This window comes from Caretta caretta, chromosome 9 (genome assembly GCF_965140235.1).
Source record: "Caretta caretta isolate rCarCar2 chromosome 9, rCarCar1.hap1, whole genome shotgun sequence".
Classification (NCBI taxonomy): Eukaryota; Metazoa; Chordata; order Testudines; family Cheloniidae; genus Caretta; species Caretta caretta.
Window position 1 is genome coordinate 47,715,090 of NC_134214.1, and position 22,605 is coordinate 47,737,694.

Here is a 22,605-nt window from a genome sequence, read left to right on the forward strand (position 1 = left end):
GGAGGAAAGGCAACGTACATGTCCCAAGAGCAGATAATGAACTGCAGGCAGAATTACCCACCTCTTACCTTTTTCTGCATGCTCTATAATCTGACGAATGGCTTTTTTCAGGCTGTTGGCTCTCAACATTAGCTGCTCTCTAGGCCGGAATATCTGGGGACGGGCAGTGCATGATGATCCCATGGAGTGGTCACTAGAAGAATCACAAGCACTGCCAGATCCATCACCATCTTCTGTCTCCTCTGCAATGGTGGGAGGTGGGTTTGATAGAGATGAAGAGGCTTGAGATTCGTCATTTAATGTCTTCAAAAGGGAGTCCAGCTTCTCCTTCAGGACAGAGCACTGCAGGTTAAAGCAGAAGGTTTGTGCACGACCATACCAGTGGAACTGGGCAGCCCCCTGCCTGTTGGATTGCTGCTGTACACGCACCAGCTGGGTCTCTCTGACAGCAGAGTGGTTTTCTCTCATTCCTTTCTACATTGAAGTGCTCTTTTCCCAACATACCTTCCTGGCCATGACCTCTGACTCCTCCAAGCTTTCCGTCGCTTTCTCATAGGCCTTCCCTACTCGAGCCACGAAATCCTTCACTGTCTCACAAAGCACCCTAGGCAAAGAAGGCAGGCAAGACAGTCATTCACAGGTTTGCCCACCATTCTCAGAGTAACTTTTTCCCTTTGATCCCCTTCAATGGGCTCTCCTGGAAATACTCACTTGGCTGAGGAGATGACCACAGAGTGTTGGTCAGAAGTCAAGATTTTGGACAAATGAGCAGCCACAGAATCTTCATAGAAGAGAATCTTCTGCACCTGGCGACAGCCAGAAACAAGCTGTTAGATTACTGTTCCCATGGTGTACCTAGACCCATGGCCAGGGTTCCCATATGCTGTGTTACACTTGGGCTTCCCATAGTGCACCCCAAGGTGCAGGGCTGTGATTTCTATTCACTCTACTTTCTTTGGGTTTCCTCTGAGAGCTCTATGGTACAGATCACAGTCACGCCAGACCAGTGTCTGATTAGGGAACGAATTTCTACCAGCTTGTCAACTTGTCACAGAATTGGGGCTCAGCACCATCCACTTGGGAATAGAAAACACTGGTTTTTATGACTTCTGAGAATGCCATGCAGTTTTCAGCAGCCCCTACAGCATGCTGCCTTGTATGGTAGTGTACAGAAAAGCCAATATAACTTCCAACCCAACCTGTCTTCCTCTACAGCCCTTCACTTGCCTAATACGGAAGTGTCCCCATTTCTGCAGCACCCTATCTCCTATCATGCCTCCTTAGGAGTCTATTGCTTTCGGCAGTCCAATTCCCATCCTTCTCTACAGCAGGTCACCCCTCTGATGTAGAGCCCAAGCCCACTTCATTTAAATTCTCTTCTCCATAGCCTGCTCCCTTGTCTGGTTTGAGCCCATCCACAGCTGAATTCCCTCCCAGTCTTCAGCCCTCTGCAGCTGGCTAAGTACCTCAGAATCCTCACTGAAATCTTCAGTGACTGTGCAAGTCGATGACTGACGAGGGAGTTTGGTTTCATACACCATGATGCTCCACCTATTGAAATGAAACCATTGCAACTATTACTACCAAGCTGATAGCCTCCTCGTCATGAGAAATACAAACAACCGGGGACTAAGACAGAATGAAAGGGCTCTTTATATGACCTGAATGAAAGGCAATGCACATGTGCATTCAGAATAAAAAAAAAAGACCGCATTCCTATAGATGCATGTGTCACATACAGGGGTGCTTAGTGTCACAGCAGGTCACTTGTAAAGGGGTTTGAACTGGGGGAAGGGAAGGAGTGATACCCTCCAAACAAACATCCCTTTCCATCCCGACGTCCCTAGTATTCCCTATTCGTTACCCCCACCTTCTCTAACAGAAAAAATCTGCAGGTTTTGCCATGAGAATTTCCATGGCGCAAGTCTCAAAGGCTGCTGCAGATATATTTTTTAAGTGTCAGCTTGATCTAGAAATAAACACTAGCAGTACAGATGTCCACTTCAGCTTTCAGTTTTACTTTTTGATTCAGACATGAAATAGCTATTTCAAATCCTGAGTGAACACCTGATGTCAAAATCACGGACTGTAATGCAGCCAAGTTACACTGAGAAGATTTTTGGAGTTCAGAGATTGTGGACCTTGTCAATTTCACTATGCTATCGAACTCCACCACCCAACTTCAAGACATGACATAATGCTCAAGACTATACCGCAGGATAGGGAAGCGGATGTACAAAATAACATAACATCCTTGCCATATCTAACTACTATGAGTTTATTGCAGCCTTAGATCTCCTCTGATCATCCATAACAAACTTTGTAGTGGTTTGGGAGTAGGTTGAAACCACTGAACTCATTTTACAATCATCATTGATGAATGTGTAACGCTGGGCAGTAAGGGGAGGCCTCTCTCCTGCCACGTGTTACTAGTCACTTCTATATTGCACAATATCTCCTTGGTATGATTATTCTGCAGGGATAATAAGCAATGTAAGAATGCCTTGCCCTGATAACAATTGGGGGCAGAAGTATAACAGGAAACCATTGGTGAAACTAGACAGTAATTCAGGCAGATAAGAGTCAGGAATGGTAGGACTGTCCTGGGAGGCTGATGTCTCAGAACAGAGCTTAGCACACACTCCGTTGGTAGAACTTGAGTCAGAGATATGGATGTTGTGGTTGGGCTGACACTCACCTGTCCAGCATTTTGGTACTGGCCCTCTCCAACTTCTCCAGGATCTGTGGTAGCTGGGTGTCGTCATCACATGCAGATCCCCATCCTAGCACCCGGGCCAAGTCATTTCCTGTACCCAGGGGCAGCACTCCCAACTGGCACTGCACCAGAAGAAAAGACCACCAATATGGATATCCAAAAGAGAAAACACAAGCCCCATTGATCCAAAAATAACACTGAGAAGAACCTCACTGATTCCCAAACTAGATCAATCCCTGAGAGAAAACTAGTCATAAGATAAAGAGGATGCCAGCTAGTGCTGACCACAACCAGAAAAAGCTGTGAACTGAGAGGGGAATAGATTCCAGTGATACTCCTGACCTATTCACTACAAAGAAAACCTTTCAACAGCTGGGCAGAGCTCAAATGTTCTCATTTTACACCAGGGGGTGCTATTGCCTTTCCTAACGGAATGGCACAGGGATCTCCAGGAGAAAATCTCCAGAATTAACACAGCACACATAACACTCACTTTGGGAAAGTATTTAGCTATTCCTGGACTCTGATACCAAAGGGACTCACATCCTCTCCTAGAATTATTAGAGGGACTGGCATAGGAGCGCTGGCCTTTTGGGAGCTAGTCCCAGCTTTCTCCTGGCAGAAATCTATGTAGGGAATGGTGTAGGAGCACAGACCGAGCGAATGCTCAGAGCTACTCCAATCGCTGGCTGTCACAGGAGGAAACTGTGTAGGAGCACTGACTGTGAGGGGTGCCCCATTCAGCAGTAGCACCAGCTATGGGAAGCTTTTAGTTGCTTCACTCCTGGCACAACTGTATTTCTGTCTGATCAGAGTCCTCTTCACCCGTGGTTGTCTGTTCTTCATTCTTACACATGAACAAGCCCTGTGGGCAGGTACCTGTTTGTGAAGATTGAGGCTGTCAATTTCGGACAGAACCCATCCAACACTTCCATCCCCACCACAAACCAGAATCCGGAAAGTGTCAAATTTCTGGAATAAACGTAAACTACAGGAGAAAAAAAAAAAAAGATGGGAAGAATAATGTGCTACTAAAGAAACAGGAGTGATTAGCTATTTCAGTCTGGGTTACAAACTTTGCTTGGTAGCTTTGACTAGACTGTTTTTTCAATGAACACGAGTCACTGCTAGATTTCAGGTAAATCTGAATTCTTCATTGTAAAAAGGAAGTACAAATACAGCTATTTTAATACATCAGCCTACTTTACTCTCAACAGCAGAGGAAACAAATATTTGGCGGCTGATAATCTGATGAATTAATTCCTGTCTGCAGATTTCTGATGTTCTGTATACAGTTAGGTTATTTGTCATGGCTTGGATTGTTCTGAATTCAATGCCTCCATATTCAGAACCATGCCAATTAAAGCAAGATTGCAAGAATGGGGATTCAGTACATGTAAGAGTTCAGGAACAGGAGATTAAACCTCAAAATTCTGTCGCAAAAGTAGTCTGTAAATCATTGCTCTGCTGCCTTGTCTGATTTCCAACCAGGAAAACAACTCATCACCAAGAAAAGTGTAACTTTCCCATTCATCTGGGCTAGTATGGACACTGTTCAGAATATTAGGCCTAAAAATCAACCTTTTTTAAAAGCTGTCTGTGATTCTTACTGTAAAGCCTCCAAGGGTATTGCCTGTACTAAATAAATTTGTTACAGCACTACAGAAAAATCATATTACTGTTAACAATCACCACTGCATTGAGAAAATGCTGTCATAAATGATGGCATGTTGTGGTGCACGGTTTGACTGGCATGAGTTGGAAATTACTCAATGAACATTATACCACATCATCATTTATTTTGTTGTTGCCACTTTCTTTTTCTACAAAAAAGCCATTTTAAAAGTTTGAGAAAATTATTTGATACTATTTTTCATATCCCTCCCCTTTGAAAATGTGTGCCTTTATACCACAGATCCAACCATACAGGCAGAGAGAGGAAATAACTAGTACTATTTAATTTTATAACCCTCTAAAAATGATCTAATATAACTTTTCCATCAATCAGGGTGCTTCAGTTTCAGGTCCAATATCTTGCAAACTGCTAAGGTGAACAAAATGTCTATGGTTGCTACAATAGTTCATGAGCTATTAGATTTTAAAATGGTCATGGTCCAGGAGTGGATGCCCAATTCAGTATCTTGGACCCCAATTCAGTATGGTTGGAAATTCCTGCTTTTATTCAAGCCATATTGGGGGAATAGAAAAGGAAACACGTGTGATGGGCTTTTTTTCATTAAAAAGGCATTCACCCATGTGAACGAGGCTCGAGATGTTAGAAACAGCCCAGGAGCAATGACTTAGTGGTCAGGGTGGAGGTCAAAGTTTATTCTGTGGATATCATTTTTATTTGCAGCTATTTCTATACAGCTCACTTTGACAGCATCCGAGTGCCATCTACAAAATCCCATTTCTCATCATAGCAAATGCAAGAACAACAGTTAGATCAGGATGGCTCTTAGAAGCCTGTCTTCACATAACTTGCTTTTTGGGGCTGAAGCTTTCCATGCTTGGTCTCCTCCCAGAGAAGAGCTTCTGGAATCTCAGGGAAATCCTTCAGCTGTTTTGCAGTTATTAGAGAATGGAAATTATGCATTTCAACATTAAGATCTGGTTTTGGCTGATCAATAACTCAAAAACAGCTAGCGAAAGCCCTTCCACATTCTGCATATATACAGTTCTCTCTGAGGAATAGTACCCTTGCTAGATTTTTTTTTGGGGGTGGGGTGTGGGGGGGGAGAGAAGAGATTTCAAATCAAAGAGTCAATCATTGCTGGGGTTTTTTTGGTATTTACAAGGAATCTGCTCATTCGGAGAATATTTCCCTACCCAAGGTGAGGTCCTCCATTCATAAGGTCAAAGACCTGTGCCGGATTCAGCAGCTGTTTGAATCTTCTTAGGAATTTTACACCCTGGTTGTCTCCACTTTTTGAGTTGACAAAGACCAGCAAGGGGCTTGTGCAGGATGGGGGACAAGTGGCTTTCCAGAACCCTGAGTGGGAAGAAGGAACACAGAAAAGATGAAGCTGCACTAGGGGAGGGGGAAAGAAAGAAACAACTTCACACCCAGGAGTAACGTTCTCCAAGCACAGGGATGAAGAAGTTAATACTTTCTCTGAGGTGCTGACATATGCAGAGTAAATGCCAAATGGACACAGCACTGAATCCAGCATGAACCACCTGCCACCAATCTTGAGGTCAAATGTTGCAGTTCTTCTAGCCAGATGCTCAAATTGCCAGCTTCCCAAACTTGCATTTTGCCGTATGAACAACCAACAGCTGCAGCAAACTTTTGGGCCAATAGCAAATAAACTGAATGCAATATCAAAATAAACAGCCCAAGGAACTCAGTGCTGATGAGGTTATTCATTCCCATGGTTCAGTCAAAACCTCCAGTTTGGGATTTACTTGAAATTTTAGCAGAATTCAGTTCAGGGCCTTGGGGTAAAAAGATCTAGTTGAAAGGCCTGTAACTGAAAGAGAGAGGGGAAGATGTTAGTGGATACTTACCATCTGAATCAATGCTGTTCAGAGCCGTGGGAGGGATGACAGATACTTTACAGAGGCCGAGGGGGCACTTAGTTGGTAACAAGTCTTTACAGGTTGTGTGTACCTGAAATAATAAAACTGTATTCAGCCAGCTCCTTCTAGGTCCTGTTCCACAATGCAGAAACCCATCCCACTTTGAAAACAGGACTTGAAACAGCCAGGAAAGGGGGCGGTCATCTAAAGAAATTGGAATCAACAGTATGAAGTGACCAAAGATATTTTAAAGAAAGCAGTCTAAAGGCTTGTCTACATGAGGACTTAGGCAACTTAACTACAGGTGTGAAGTTAATGAACATAAATTAAAATGCATGAAAACCATGTGGACACTCATTCAGAAGTAAAGTTGCCTTAATTCATAAGCTACATTAAACACAGGTTTAAAGCATTTTCACTTATGCACATTAACTTCACACCTTTAGTTAACTGTCTTAACTTTCCTCAGTGTCCTGAGTAGACAAACCCCAGGGTATGTCTACCCTGCAGCTGCGAGCAAGACTCACGCTAGCAGGGCTTGAGCTAGTGTGCTAAAATTAGCACTGCAGATGTTGCAGCTTGGGCTTTCAAGCGCATTGTTCCCTTGGGTTTGAGCTCTTTTGACTAGTCCAAGTTTCTGCAGGAGCGCAATGTCCACAGTTCTATTTTTAGCACGCCAGCTCAAGCTCTGATAATGGGGGAGGGATAGCTCAGTGGTTTGAGCATTGGCCTGCTAAACCCAGGGTTGTGAGTTCAATCCTTGAGGGGGCCATTTAGGGATCTGGGGCAAAAATTGGGGATTGGTCCTACTTCAAGCAGGGGGTTGGACTAGATGACCTTTTGAGGTCCCTTCCAACCCTGATATTCTATGATTCTATGAGAGTCTGTCTACTTGGGCTAGGCAGATCAATCCTAGCTGCAGTGTAGATACACCCCACGCAGCAAACTGGGTTCACAATTCATTCACCTCTTCTGCTAACTTTCCTCAGTGTTTATACACGCTGCCTTTCCTTTTGAGATGGGCACTTGGCACTCAGAGCACATGATAACAAGGTTGGGACCCACAGGGCCAAGTTAATCCTTGGTATAACTTCACACACCTCAGTGAGAACAGCTGGGTGCTCAACATTTTTGGAAATCAGGCCTCTCAGTTAGGTGCCTAAATCTGGATTTAGAAGTCTCACTTCAGGCACCCAGTTTTCAACATTTTGGCCCAAGAGGGGACACAGAAAGTAGGAATAAAATGAAAAGTTGGGAAAGAAAAAGGAGCAGAGAAAGAAGGAACACAGAGAATGGAAAAGCAGAGAGATGGGAGGAAGTAGGGTGAATACACAATGTAGGTGCAACTGACGTGGTGTGGGGTAAGATAAGAAAGAAAGGAGGGTGATAAAGTGCCCTGCACAGGTAAACAGAAATTAGGCTAATGACCTTTTTGCTCCTTTCTGACGTACAGAGAAGGCCCGGCATAAGGGTTATTTTGTTTTTAATTTCTTTTATTTATTTATTTATTTATTTATTAACATGAGAAATTCATGTACTGCCTTTTTTCCTTAATACCCCTATAACCAACTGGAAAACTAGCAGGATTTATGATGTCATAGATATTAAGCAAGTGAAACCTGTTGAATTGGGAGGGGAAATGTTTTTTATTGAAGTGATTTAAAGCTCCCTGCTTTGTTGTTTGTTTCTGTTAATACCTACTCAGCTATAAACAGTGGTTTGTTAAAGATTCATCATCTCCACCCACTGCAGCTAAGGGCCAAGGACATGCCCTATACACTGTAGATTCCTTCACGAAAGACCTCTGGTAAAAGGACGATGGACAGACATCACAATCCAGGTATTTCTAAGGGAACGCACAGGCAGAAAAAAAATCCCAGAGTATTTTTGGTGTGAAAAATCTTTTCAGGCCTTATATATACACCCCAGTGAAGCAACTAGGCACAAGCCTTACTTCTTACCCTTTGCAGGCCACCTATGACATGGAGAAGAACGTGGATACATTTGAATGAGAACTTGGCCTGAACTGTCGCTTCACACAAACGGCGGTAACAGAGCACACAGGCATGTGTACACTGAGCAGTGAGGAGATGACACTATTACAGAGGTACACCACGTTCACTCAGCTCACCATGGCTTTGCACCAGAGGCAGCGCCAGTCTTGTAAGCGCAAAACGCTGCCACATGTTTTATCACACACCATGCATTTGGCACTCACGGGGAGGTTTCCTTCCAGCCACTGGTGTGGCATTGAAATCTGCAAACCAACCACAGAGGGACCACTGTGAGATTCCAGACTACAACTCTAAGAATATAAGACATGGTGTAGCAATGAGACACGCACACATGTGATGCTTGAGGTCAGCAAGGGCACTCTCTAGGAAATACCTATTTATCTATCTTAAGCACTTACATGGGACTGAGGCACAGACAGGCTAAGTGATTTGCCCAAGGTCACAAAGGAAGTCTGTGGTGGAGCAGGAACTTGAATCCAGGTCTTCCAAGTCCTAACCATCCTTCCTTTCCCAAGACTGAGACATAGGGAACCTCACCCTTAACTACTCAACCTCAAAGCACCATGTTCTGATGGTCCATAACTACAGGTCTCTGGCCATCAGGGAATCCTATCAATATAACACATGCGTAATAACGGAAGGCTCTTTCATAAAGAACATCACTTTTTGACAACAAGTGGCTTTACATACCATTTGCATTTAAAGACAAAGTTGGTTGTTTCCACAGGACAGTTAATTGTACAGAGTATTTGCCAGCCCCAGGCAATGCAGTTCCATCTAATTTTTCCACATCAGCACTTGGGGAAAGAAGGCTTCAACTGCTTCCAGTAATTTCACCCTGATGTCTCAAAAGCAGCATGTGTGGAGGGACATATGCAAAGTAGACTCTATAGTTCCAGCTATTCCAACCCAGAGTGGACATGGTCTAGGCCAATACATACCCCATCTTCATCTTCAATTATATCCTTCCCAATAGACGCCAGTGTCGTCCATTTGCAGTTGTTGGTTGCCCGGACAGCGCACCGTTTGTGAGCTTTAAACTTGCATACTAAAGAGGAACAAAAAGAAATTAATCCTGCCACTGAACACATGATGTGACAGTATGAGCATAAAGGATGACTAAGCAGTGAAACACAGAGCTTCAAATGTCTGCTCCAAAAGAGAGCACCCTCTGCCTTGTTAGCAATGGCAAAACTATCAGAGCTTAATGTACTGAGTTCGTTAAAAAACTCTATTTTGCTCTAGCTGCTAACTCTTGCTCCTCATTTTCACCGCTGGATTGTAAATGGGTTAATTTATCCCATTTTGTTAAATCTGACATGATATGTACAGTAAAATATGCTTGCACCCCTTTACAAATCACAGATGTAACCTTCTCCACACTAGAAGTATGAGCCGCAAGAAGCTGTGAATGTCTCCTATACCAAAGCTGAGAAAGATTAACCTCCTGAGATTCAAACACTGACATGCACTTGCTGCTGTGAATAATACAAAATACACTTTCAATCTGATTCTTCAAAAATAGATACTTTCACACTTCAGATTTGAAAAATTCTAATATTCTATAGCAATGATTTTGGCAGATCAAAAATAAGTGTTTCACCACACCACTGCCAGATCCAACAACATAAGAACCAGCATTAAAACTACACACACAGTCATCTTCCTACAACCCTCTCAGGACCAGATCCTGCATTCGTTATGCACCCAGAAAATTCCCCAGGAAGCCAACAGGAATCTGAGAGCAAAAGGAATGCAGGATCAAGACCATAAGAGTTCCATTCTTACATATTCTGTAGCTTTCTGAGTGTTCGGTGTCACTTTTCTTCTAGCCCATTTTGTAGACAGTAAACAACAGTTTCATTGTTTTAAACCATCTCTGGAATACAGTAGTGAGTTATCATGGCAATATGCCCTGAGTGAGAGACAATAAAGTGCTTTTACCTTCACATGAGAGTCCATGCGACGTGACCCCAGATAATGCCTCCCGGCACACGTTGCAATACGTTGGCCGAGCATGTGAGCAGGCGTACCAGTTATGCATCCCTGAGAAATGGTCCATACTGTACTGCGTAGACTTAAAATAAATACAGTACAGTAAACCCTAAGGTGGAGCTTGAGAGTTTTCCTAAGAGAGAAACTCAAACATAACAGACAGAAAAGGCAAAAATAGCACAATCTTTTCTGGGGGGTAGGGAGAGGGCAGGCTTTGTGCAGTTAACACACTAGGCAGGCTAAGCACACAGAAGGACAAGGAGTTAGGTTGCTACAGACCAAGCACCTGGATACACTGCAGTTGCAGTAGGCTGAATCCTGAGCAGGTGTGACGAGTCAGGGCAATGGTAGTAGGCTGACACCAAACAGTTGAAGACCAGGGGTGCGAGGTATGTGTTCTGTACCTACCTATCCTGTGGTAAGTGTTCTAACACTCACCGAGAGGGGAGTGTACAGAGTACAAAAGTCACTGTAAGAGGGAGTTGTAAACAGGCAGCAGTTTGGAGGTTTTGTATATAAAATCTGATCCAATGCCCACTGAAGTCAATGAAATGACACCCATTAATTGGCACTGGGTCAAGCCCGTAAACAGATGCTATTTGGGAGGAACTGCACAAAACACAGCTGGTAAATAAGAGGATTCTTCCATTACCTCAAAATGCTCACGGTTCTGTATAGTTTTCAGTGCTGCAATCCAATCTTCCATCTCTTTTCTGTTATCCGCACAGAGGATGAGTTTCCGACACGGGGTGATAACCTGACAGGACAGAGAAATCACTATGGTGAGTTCCAGGGCTGTCAGGAAGACAGGAAGAACAGGGAACATGGAATAAGAACAACCTTTATCACATGAAATATCACTGCTTCTGAGGACAGCCACAGAAAGCAGCTGTGTATCTCTGAGCAAAGATCAATGACACTTTAATGGTATTGCTTGCTCTGAGGCCAACGCTCTCTTTCCGTGGGGTTTACAGAGATGAAGAGTTTTTTGTTCCTATTTTGACTCCTGAATTCATTAATAACTATAGTTTGAGAGGTTTCAGATGAACAGCCGTGTTAGTCTGTATTCGCAAAAAGAAAAGGAGTACTTGTGGCACCTTAGAGACTAACCAATTTATTTGAGCATGAGCTTTCGTGAGCTACAGCTCACTTCATCAGAATCGCAGTGGAGAGCCATCCAAAGAACAACACAATACAGAAATCAATGATACAACAGCAATGTCAACATATTAACTGCATGGATATTGCATGAGGTTTTTAAAAAAATTAACATTTGATGGAATTTTTCATATTAATTTGAACAATATTAAACCAATTTCTATTTTATTTTGTTTAGATGGCAACATGACTTCTACCAGTTAACATTCCTATGCAAAATATGTGGTACACTGGAGTTAAGGCTGTAACTCTCAATTACTTAAGTGGGGAAAAAACCTCAAAACCAGGATACGATCCTATACTACAACAATGCACACTTTCATCACATCAGTGACTGTGAAAGTTGTAAAGCAACCTAACTGACTGTCTGACTCTTACTGATAAACTGTTCCAGGCCCTCCACTCCATGTGGTTTCTCTCCTGCTGCTTCTTCCATCATGGCCACCTGATTTGCGGCCACATGGAGTTTATAAACTTGTCACGGACTCTGGTGTAGCATGCCTCCTCTCTCTGAGCATACTGTCACCAGGGCAAGAAGCTTACACAGCTTTGACCTTCCTGGATCTGACCTTAGAGCATTCAGCATCCCTTTCCACATTGTGCGCTTCCCAAAGCGAGTCCGCCCGGGTTGGGCTCCTGGGGAAGCCAGAGGGCCCTGCACCTCAACTCCCCAGTCAGCGATGACTCTCAGCCAGCATGTAAACTAAGGACTTATTAGCTGACAGGAACACAGCGTAGAACACAGCTTGCTAGCACAGAAATCAGTGACTTTCAGCCACGTCCATCTTGAGGAATCCCCGGTCAGACGCCCTGGACTTCCCCTCTTTCAGTTCCCCAAACAGATTGCCCAGCTACCAGTGATCTGACCTCCGACACCCCCGTTGTTCCTCCTCCTGGTCTTTGTCTCGCTTCCCTGGGCAAAAGAGTCACCTGGTCGCATCCCCCTCCTGGGTCTTAGGTTACGAAGTGCACCTGGTGCAGACAGCTGGAGCACCCTCACTTGCCCCAGAGGGTCTCAGCCAAAGTCACACACCCTTATTCCCACAACCTAGGCATTGGTATAGCACACAGGGAAACTGAGACGCACACAGTACTCATGCAAAACAGTAAGACTCACATAGCTCACATACTACATAACAAGAGAAAATCCCCACTTCGTCACAAAACTCTGCAATGCTCATAATGTATGCAGAAACTGTTCTTAATAATCATTCTGAGAACAGCACTCCCAAATGTAAATTCTTGCTAAAACCAACAGATTATAGATTAATCAACCCATTTTGGAGTTGGGACAAGTGAAAATAAGTTTAAAAATTAGGAAAATATTCCAAAATTGAGATCATCATATTGTTTAACCCTCTTATCCCCAGAAAGCCTGATTTGATTTACCTCAAACTTTCCATAAAAATTCTAAGATCACACCTGACAGAATGGTTTTGTTTGGGTTAAGATAAGGAATGTGTGCATGTCAAAAACAAGCTGATAATTGTGGGCTACTCTCAACTTTAATGTTACTCCATAACAAACCTAAAAAACTGTAATTCAATATAGCCCTCAAATTTGCCCTAGAGACTTTTCACAATAGCATCTGTGTCTAAAGCAGCATGGGAGAGAAAGAAGATTTAGCTGGAAAAGTTCAGTGAATCTAGCACATTTGCTGCTGCTTTATCCATGTTTAATCATAAAATTTACTAGACAAAGTCACATTCTGAAAAACCTAATACTGTATATCCCTGCAAATGGCTAAATCATTACTGGAGGAAGAAATAACAGTCACATTTAAGCATGGACCATCTGTATAGAGAATGTGAAATCTTAGATTTAATTTCTGCAAGAACTCTCTTGTTGAGAGAGTGGAATGGTCAATAACACCTGGTCCAGAAGAAACCCTTAAGGGGGCTCAGGCTAGGGTTAGTGATTTCAGTAAAGACTGACCAAGAGTGGTTCCATTTTTTTCAAACGTGCATATAAAAAGTGTTAATTTTTTTTGGTGCTGTGAAATTAAACAATTAAATAACATGGCACCTGGATAGGAATACAACTAGCTATAATTGAGAACCAGGGTAAATTGACCTGTAAGGAGAACTCCAGCCATGTTTTCAAATGGGGCAAAAGGATTTCCTCCCAGAATTAAGCAGATTAAGAGCTAGAGGAAAAACACATATTTCTCCTCCCATATTAAAGCAATATCCTCTGCCCTTCAGATTTCACTCATTTTTTTCCTCCCACTCACTCTCGTTGTAGTTCTTGGCATTTCCCCCCTCTCCACTCTACTTGTTTCACTCTTCTCCCTTTTTCTTTATGGCCCATTTCCTATTTTGGTGGGTGGAAATGGATTCTTTGGGGGCCCCACACCTGCTTCTTCCTCTCACCTTAACACATTGCAGCAAAACCTTCCTTCTGGCCAAAAAAGAGCAAAAGTGGCTCTCTTTCTAACCTGTCAACACTCCTCCTTCAGCCAGCCAGAAGGGGTCACAAGAGAAAAATAAAAGATTTTTCCTCCTTTAGGGGCTGAGCCTGTTCTCTACACAGCCACGTAGTCCCCAAATCAGTTACAAACTAAAATGCCCTGCCCCATAACCACCAGTGCAGCTCTTCCACCTTGGTTTGTCATTCTCCTAGCACTCTCCCGTTTGTGTATGTCTCTATCCCTGTGCCTCACCCCATCTGATCTGTTCACTTACACCCTGATCTTGCAAATACTTGAACACTAGTTTAACTTTATTCACATAGAAAGTCCCATTGATGTGAACGGGACTACTCACGTAAGTTAAAGCAATGCTTAAGTGTTAGTTAGAACAGAGCCCTAGTTTAAAGTGATTCTTCATTTTTAAAGACAAATCCTTCCTTGGCTCCTTGTTTTTTTTTTTAATTACCCCAGTCTGTTAAGGATGACTCTAGAATAGAAAGCCAAAGGAGCCTTCCTTCTTGCCCCCAACTGGAGCCTAGGCCACAGTGAACCCTGCCATAGATAGGAAGGTAACTGTCAAGAGAAATTCTTCAAACCTTTTTGAGGGTGTGTCTTCACAGCACTGTTCGCTGAACGGCTGCAGTTCAGCTAGCCAAGCCAGACTGAGAGCAACTATGCTTCAAAACAACATTTGTTACATGTTGATTTGACTAGCTTCTGGGGAGTTGTAACTTGAGTTGTTGCATCCTCACTGCGTTACTAGCTGAAGCTACAGCCCACCTACCCAGTGGCACAATAGCCACTGGGCCGACGGGGCCCATGCCCAAGAGCCCCAGCCAATTGGGGGGCCCACAGAAAAACAGGTTCCCCCATGCCCCAACCCACTTGGTGCTCCTGCCTGGGAGCAGGGTTGGGGCATGGGGTTTTCCCCCACAGGAGCACCAGGCGGGCAGGGCAAGTCCCCATGCTGCGCCCCGACCTTACTCCCCAGCAGGAGTGCCGGTGGGGGTGGCCGCAGGGGGGCTGCAGGCAGAAGGGGTAGGGAGGGCCCCCTACTTGCTCTGGCTCATGGCCCCACAAACCCCATATCTGCTCCTGCACCTACCTCCTGCCCCCTTCCATTCCTTACAGGCCGGTTAGCTTGAGCCTAAAACACCACTTACATCGAGATAGACAGTTTTGGATGTGGATGGTAGTCAAGTTAGAGGTAAAAAATGAGTTGCAACTTGAACTAACTGTGCTGTGAAGACACACCCTAAGACTACAGAAATGCTGGCCACCATTTCCAGACTGCTGTTAGAAGCAGTGTGGAGTTTATAAAAGACCACACATATAAAACATGCAAGGATGAGCATGGACACAAGAGTAGCTGAACGGGTAATCTCCACCACAGCTGCAGAAGATACAGACATCTTAAAATATCCCTCTGTCACTTTGCAACTGCCAGATTTCAGGGCAGGGACCTTATTTCCTGTTTATTCTGTAAAGCACCCTGTACACTTCTGGGGCCACTGTAAAAATAATAAAATATTGACTCTACATACATTAAACTTGCAGCCTTACTGCCATGAACATCCTTTCAAACGAGTGGAAAGTAAAGACATGACTGGTACAGTCACCCATGCTGGAGAAGTGCAATACTTGGACGTTTCTTTCCTTTTTTAAATTAAAAAAAAAAAAGTAAAATCACAGAAATGTCAGGCTGGAAGGGACCTTGAGAGGTCATCAAGTCCAGTCCCCTGCTCTAAGACCAAGTAAATTTAAACCATCCCTGACAGGTGTTTATCCAACTTGTTCTTAAAAACCTCCACTGATAGGAGTTTCACAACCTCCCTTGGAAGCCTATTCCAAAGCTTAAGTACCCTTACAGTTAGATAGTTTTCCCAATATCTATCTCTCTTGCTACAGATTACTTCTTGTCCTACCTTCCAAGGTGGACGTGGAAAACAACTGATCACCATCCTCTTTATAACAGCCCTTAACGTATTTGAAGATTTATCAGGTCCACCTCAGTCTTCTTTTCTCAAGACTACACATGCCCAGTATATTCCTCTAGGACTTCACCTTCCTCTATAAGTTCTCAAAGATAATTGCTAAAAGTTCCATGAGTGATTCAGCTGGTTCTTTATGTAACCTAGGATGAACTTTATCAGGCCCTGCTGATTTGAATACATATAGCTTACCTAAATATTCTTTAACCTGTTCCTTCCCCCTTGTTGTTAATATTAATTGTGTTAAGTATCTGATCACAGTTAACCTTCTTAGTGAAGACTGAAGCAAAACAGGCATTAAACACCTCAGCCTTCTTGATGTCATCCATTATTAGCTGTCCTTTCCTGCTAAGAAGGAGACCTACACTTTCCTTCATCTTTCTCTTGCTCCTAATGTACTTGAAGAACCTCTTCTTATTGCCTTTTATGTCCCATATTGGCTTCTCACTATTCTGTCTACCTTTCGTTTGCACTGGGATAGTTTACAGTTTTGCCTTTAATATTGTCTCCTTGAAAAACTGCAAGCTCTCCTGAACTCCTTTTTCCCTTAGATTTTCTTCCCCTGGAATCCTACCTTTTTTGAAATCCATTGTCCTTATTCTGCTGCTTTTATTCCTTCCTTTCCTTAGAATCATGAAATCTATCCAGTATCATCAAAATATCTAGTATCAATTTTTTTGTATCCTCTTAAAAGAACAAGAATCTGAAATATTGGCCCAGTAGACAGAAACTTTGAAGCTGCTGGTAACAGACAGCCCCCCCAACCGGAAGCAAATACTCACCAGCAACTACACACCACACCACAGAAACACTAACCCAGGAACTAATCCCTGTAACAAACCCCGTTGCCTTCTCTGTCCCCATATCTACTCTAGCGACACCATCATAGGACCCAGCCACACCATCAGAGGCTCATTCACTTGCAGATCTACTAATGTGATATATACCATCATGTGCCAGCAATGCCTCTCTACCATGTACATTGGCCAAACCGGACAGTCTCTATGTAAAAGGATAAATGGACACAAATCAGACATCAGGTATGGTAACATACAAAAGCCAATAAGAGAACACTTCAATCTCCCTGGACACTCAATAACAGATTTAAATGTAGCCATACTTCAACAAAAATACTTCAAAAACAGACTTCAAAGAGAAACTGCTCAACTACAATTCATTTGCATACTTAATACCATCAATTTGGGCTTGAATAGGGACTGAGAGTGGCTGGCTCACTACAAAAGCAATTTTCCCTCTCTTGGTATTGACACCTCCTCATCAATTATTGGGAGTGGACTACATGAGTAAATTGGCCTTCAATTGGCCTCTCCACTTGTAAGGTAACTCCCTTGTCGTCATGTGCCAATATATATTTATGCCTGTATCTGTAATTTTCACTCCATGCATCTGAAGAAGTGGGTTTTTTACCCACGAAAGCTTATGCCCAAATAAATCTGTTAGTCTTTAAGGTGTCACAGGGCTCCTCGTTGTTTTTGCTTTTGGTAAAGGTTCAATTCTGGGGTCTCAAACTTCCTGCATCTCCACAGAGAACTGGTCCAATGAAGAGTGTGTGTGTGTGAGAGTGTGTGTGAGCGTGAGTGTGAGGCAGGGGCTGATGTCGGGGTTTCCTCCTCCCCCATCTCAGGACAGGTTGCTTCCGGCGGCTGTCTGAATTTATGAGACAGCATGCCAACACACTCACTCTCCCGCAACACACACTGTCTGTCCCCCTGCCATACACACATGCTCCCTGTCACACACTCTCCCTCCCTCCAACTTCAGTTGAAAAGCAGCTGGCAATTTAGTAGGATGCCCATGGAACAATGGGATTGAGAAACCTGCATCATGTGATGCTGTACATGCCCCATGAGGCATTGCAAAAAAACCCCAACGTTTTGGGGGGAGGGATAGCTCAGTGGTTTGAGCAGTGGCCTGCTAAACCCAGGTTGTGAGTTCAATCCTTGAGGGGGCCATTTAGGGATCTGGGGCAAAAATTGGGGATTGGTCCTGCTTTGAGCAGGGGGTTGGACTAGAGGACCTCCTGAGGTCCCTTCCAACCCTGATATTCTATGATTCTGTGATATAATGCAGCCATGATAAAATGCCAAAAGCCAGCATTGGGACAGAAAGAAAAGGAGTACTTGTGGCACCTTAGAGACTAACCAATTTATTTGAGCATGAGCTTTCGTGAGCTACAGCTCACTTCATCAGATGTATACCGTGGAAACTGCAGCAGACTTTATATACACACAGAGAATATGAAACAATACCTCCTCCCACCCCACTGTCCTGCTGGTAATAGCTTATCTAAAGTGATCAACAGGTGGGCCATTTCCAGCACAAATCCAGGTTTTCTCACCCTCCACCCCCCCACACAAATTCACTCTCCTGCTGGTGCTAGCCCATCCAAAGTGACAACTCTTTACATAATCAAGTCAGGCTATTTCCTGCATAGATCCAGGTTTTCTCACGAAAAGCTCATGCTCAAATAAATTGGTTAGGGGGATGTGAGAAAACCTGGATCTATGCAGGAAATAGCCTGACTTGATTATGTAAAGAGTTGTCACTTTGGATGGGCTAGCACCAGCAGGAGAGTGAATTTGTGTGGGGGGGTGGAGGGTGAGAAAACCTGGATTTGTGCTGGAAATGGCCCACCTGTTGATCACTTTAGATAAGCTATTACCAGCAGGACAGTGGGGTGGGAGGAGGTATTGTTTCATATTCTCTGTGTGTATATAAAGTCTGCTGCAGTTTCCACGGTATACATCTGATGAAGTGAGCTGTAGCTCACGAAAGTTCATGCTCAAATAAATTGGTTAGTCTCTAAGGTGCCACAAGTACTCCTTTTCTTTTTGCGAATACAGACTAACACGGCTGTTCCTCTGAAACCTGTCATTGGGACAGAGAAATTTACATCTTAGGAGACAAAAAATTGGGTTCTGTGTTTATATAGCACCCAGCAATATGGGGTCCTGGTCCATGACAGGGATTTCTAGATGCTACAATAATTAATTAATTAAAGGTATTTTCATATCTTATTCTGCTAGCCAAGAAATCACAGACCTGAAACTAGAAGTCTGGCACACAACTACAAGCCAAGAAGTGAGGACAAAGTTGTAAATAGATTTCAGACAGCAAAATTCCCAACTTAATAACAGCTCCAGAGACACATTTATCTTGAGATTCTTGATGTCCTCAGCAATGTGAACTGACTGAATGAGTCTAAAATGCTTGCTTCCAAACCAAGAATCTCAAAGACAACTTCCAGTTTAAGTAGAAATCGGGTGATATTCAAGATTTTTGTAAAACTTCGTTACAGATTTTAACTGTAGCAGCTTTGTCTAATAATTCCTGTAAAAGGAGTATGAAGACCTAGTTTTGATATAACTATCAGCTGTGAAACAGTGAACAAGATTATATTTAAACAATATTGGTGACAAATAGGAACCCAGAAAACACAACAGAGGTATTTCCCTATCAGAATAGGCCAACGGTTCATCTAGTCCTATATGTAACCTGTCTCTCCTAGTGGCTAATGCCAGATACCTTACAGGAAGGCGTATACCACTCATTAGGCACCTAATTGCTCTTACATTGCCTAGTACACCAGAATCCTGAATGATCATCTACTAACATGATGATCATCTACTAACATCCACCTGGTCTACACCTAAAACTTAGGTCAACCTAGCTATGTCACTTGGGGTGTGAAAAATTCACATGCATAAGATACGTAGTTCAGCTGTAGACACTGTTAGGTTGGTGGAAGAATTCTTCCCTTGACCTAGCCTCCTCTTCTCAAGGGGTGCATTTACTACAGTGATGAAAAACCTCCTTCCATCGCAACAGTGCCATTGCAGCACTTATAGTGTTACAGTGCTAACACGCAGGCAGGGGGAGTAGGCAAATCACAGGACTGCTCTTGGTGGAACAGGGAGCACTGAACTTGATGGAAAAACTGTCCCCACTGAGGAAAGTGTGAAGAGGAGAGTGGTGTGGGGGGAAAAAAGGGTCCAAGAAGGCAAGTGGGAGGAAGGCCCCATCCTCAAACATTTGTATGTGCACATTTAAGCTTGACATTTCAACCTGAAACTCACTAACTCACTCTCTCCTCCTCTTTGCCACATACACACATGGCTTGTCTATACTACTGGGATTACAGTGACATAGCTACGGAACCACAGCTATGACACTGTAACCGCCGTAGTGCAGACACACAATGGCAATGGCAGGGGTTCTTCTGTCATTGTAGGAACTCCACCCCGTCAAGCAATGATAACTAGGTTGACAAAATACTTCCGTTGACCTAACTGCATCTACACTGGGGAGATAGGACTGCAGAGCTGTGGTGCTCAGGGCTGTGGATTTTTCATGCCCCTGAATGCCATAGCTATGCCCTAAGTTTTAAGTGTAGAGCAGCCCCCACTGCCCCCCACAACACACTGAAGGGAGGGTAAAGGCCTCTCCCTTCCTTGTTAATGGGGGGGAGGGAGGGAGAGAAGACATACAGTGTGCCAATCTGCATCAGACTGCTGATTATCCAGCCTGATATCCTGCTGCCAGAAGTGGCTAATTTCTGATTCTTCAAAAGGCGGCAGTGGCCATCCACCCCCAAAAAATGCACCTTTCTAATCAGGGAATCACATACATCCATTTCTCACCATGGCAGTGATCAGCTAACACACTGATGTATGAGATTTGGTTACCCCTCTCTTGGCAGACATCGCTACAAATGTTAATGGTCCGACTATTTTTTTAAATTCCAGTTCCAGTTTTTGACTAACACCCTGGAACGCAAATTCCACAGGATGATGCCGCACTATGTGAATAGCATTTCCTTTTATTTGTTCTAAATTTACCATGCAGTAATGTCATCCAGTGACCTCTTGTTCTCATATAATGGGATAGCACAAAAACAAGGGACTGATTCACTTTGAATGAGGGAGGGGATTGCCTCACAGTTTAAAAAAATAAAAAATCAGAAGACAGAACAAACAGAATCCTGAGATTATTAATAACCCTTGTGTTTTTTGGCCTATTTTGAGGTTGGCAGAACTCTGAGTAGTCAGACCCTGAAGTGGCTCAAAGGTTTATCATGATGTGAACTATTATGTAAATTAAACCAGCTTGCTCTTCCTAAAAAGGGAATGCCAAATACTGATGCGGTTGCTTTTTAGCCCGAGTGCTGTGGAGCTTTCTGGCATATGAATCTCAGGTTTGGTCCCTAAAATGGGAACTGTACGCCTAGATTCATCTCCCTTAGCTAGCATTAAAAGACAGTCTATAACAACACTGCTGGTACATAAAGCAATTGCCTATTAAGGCCCAAGGTACCATGGCATCAGAGTTAATCAGTAGTGGCAAGGAATGTGCCATTCATTCTCGAGTCATCAGAATGAATGGGAATGACAGAAAAGGCTTAAGGATGTTGGAGGGAGAGAAACTCTTATTCACTTCAGGCAGGACTCAATTTAGTTTACCAATACCACAAAGAATGTCATCACACTGTCTACAGAAACCCCGATAAGTGTGTCACTTGATGGAATCATAGCAGTTCGGTCAACTACTCCTGTGCAATCAAGAAGATTCACAGATTCTCCAGTGAGTCTTTGCAGACACTTCCAGCTGAGGCATCTCAATCCCATCACAGAAAACCTGTTCTTCAAGCCATCCTATTCAAAATCATTGACTGAAGCCAGTGCCAAATGGTACGTCTACACTGGGTTTTAAAATCAGCAGCAGCAAATCTCAGAACCTGGGTACAGACTTGGGCTCATGCTATGCCACTAAAACAGCAGTGTAGGGGCTCTAGCTTGAGCTCTGAGCCCACACCCATAGCTTCCCTGAGGCTAGATGCTGACACTACCCTAACACTTCTCAAGGACTCAGCATCATCTCCTGTACCTTTTCACCAAGAAGTCCATCCTCCAACCAGGTTTGCCATCTCCCTTCTGGCTGATGATACCAGTTAGGTCACCATGATTCTGCTCTGTCCAAAGTTATCACCAGTTTAACTCAACTGACTTTTCGAGTGAGGCCAGCTGGCAAATGATGGAGCCAAGTGAGGAAAATCTCTAATTTCACATTAAAAAACAGACTGGACTCCCCTGGATGTCAGTCCCCAGTGAACAACTGTGAACCTCCAGATTAGAAAGCTAACCCAATACGGATTCCCTGCCTTAGACCAAAATGTAAAAAGAAATCCTGCTACATTTCAATTTTTTTGTGTTTTCTTATTCTGAGCCACTTCAATATTTCCTCCCAGCAGTGAGAGTGAAGCCTAATCGTCCTTCTCTGACCTTGCTTCCCTCAAAGGAGTCCTTACCCATTGACTTCTTCATTAGGGTCCTTCCCCAGTATTTCCTGGCTGCCCAGAAACTTCTCAGAGCTGAAGTGGCAACTTTGGCCAAACACAGTATGATTCTGCTCTATCAGAGTGGATCTGGTGAGCTCAGTGACCACATGAGACAGAAAAACAAGTTAACACTCTGGCCCAATCACAGAGCTGGTTGTGAAAGACACAAAAGGAGTGATAGAGGAACATGAAATGATTCTGCTAAATATAGCTGTCCTGGTGCGATATACCGTTGAAGGTAGCCAAGAGTGGGCGTATGACAGGACCTGATAATTTTGGCTGCTTCCTTTTGCTACATCCTGTTCAAACATGCAGCCCTGCACACAATTTTATGAGCCCCAAGAGCTCCTAGCATATTCAAAATAGCTAGCGGTTTAATGTGCAAAGGGAGAGCAGAATTCCTTATTGCTTGGAGGATCGAGAACCAGCAGCCAGAAAAAATA

The 22,605-nt window shown here is 43.6% G+C and overlaps 1 protein-coding gene across 5 annotated transcripts in view; it reads right to left on the minus strand.

Annotated features, from left to right (window-relative positions):
- DGKD (diacylglycerol kinase delta) overlaps window positions 1-22,605 on the minus strand; it is an 81,661-nt gene that overhangs the window by 24,322 nt on the left and 34,734 nt on the right. For all 5 annotated transcript variants that reach the window (XM_048863914.2, XM_048863918.2, XM_048863913.2 and 2 more), the window contains 12 exons: window positions 10,901-11,005; window positions 10,198-10,330; window positions 9,195-9,301; window positions 8,370-8,495; window positions 6,227-6,329; window positions 5,546-5,708; window positions 3,596-3,704; window positions 2,699-2,838; window positions 1,467-1,551; window positions 712-806; window positions 505-604; window positions 69-342 (listed from right to left, as the gene is read on the minus strand). In XM_048863914.2, coding sequence (XP_048719871.1) covers window positions 69-342; window positions 505-604; window positions 712-806; window positions 1,467-1,551; window positions 2,699-2,838; window positions 3,596-3,704; window positions 5,546-5,708; window positions 6,227-6,329; window positions 8,370-8,495; window positions 9,195-9,301; window positions 10,198-10,330; window positions 10,901-11,005 — 1,540 coding nt within the window. The remainder of the gene's footprint in view (window positions 1-68; window positions 343-504; window positions 605-711; window positions 807-1,466; window positions 1,552-2,698; window positions 2,839-3,595; window positions 3,705-5,545; window positions 5,709-6,226; window positions 6,330-8,369; window positions 8,496-9,194; window positions 9,302-10,197; window positions 10,331-10,900; window positions 11,006-22,605) is intronic.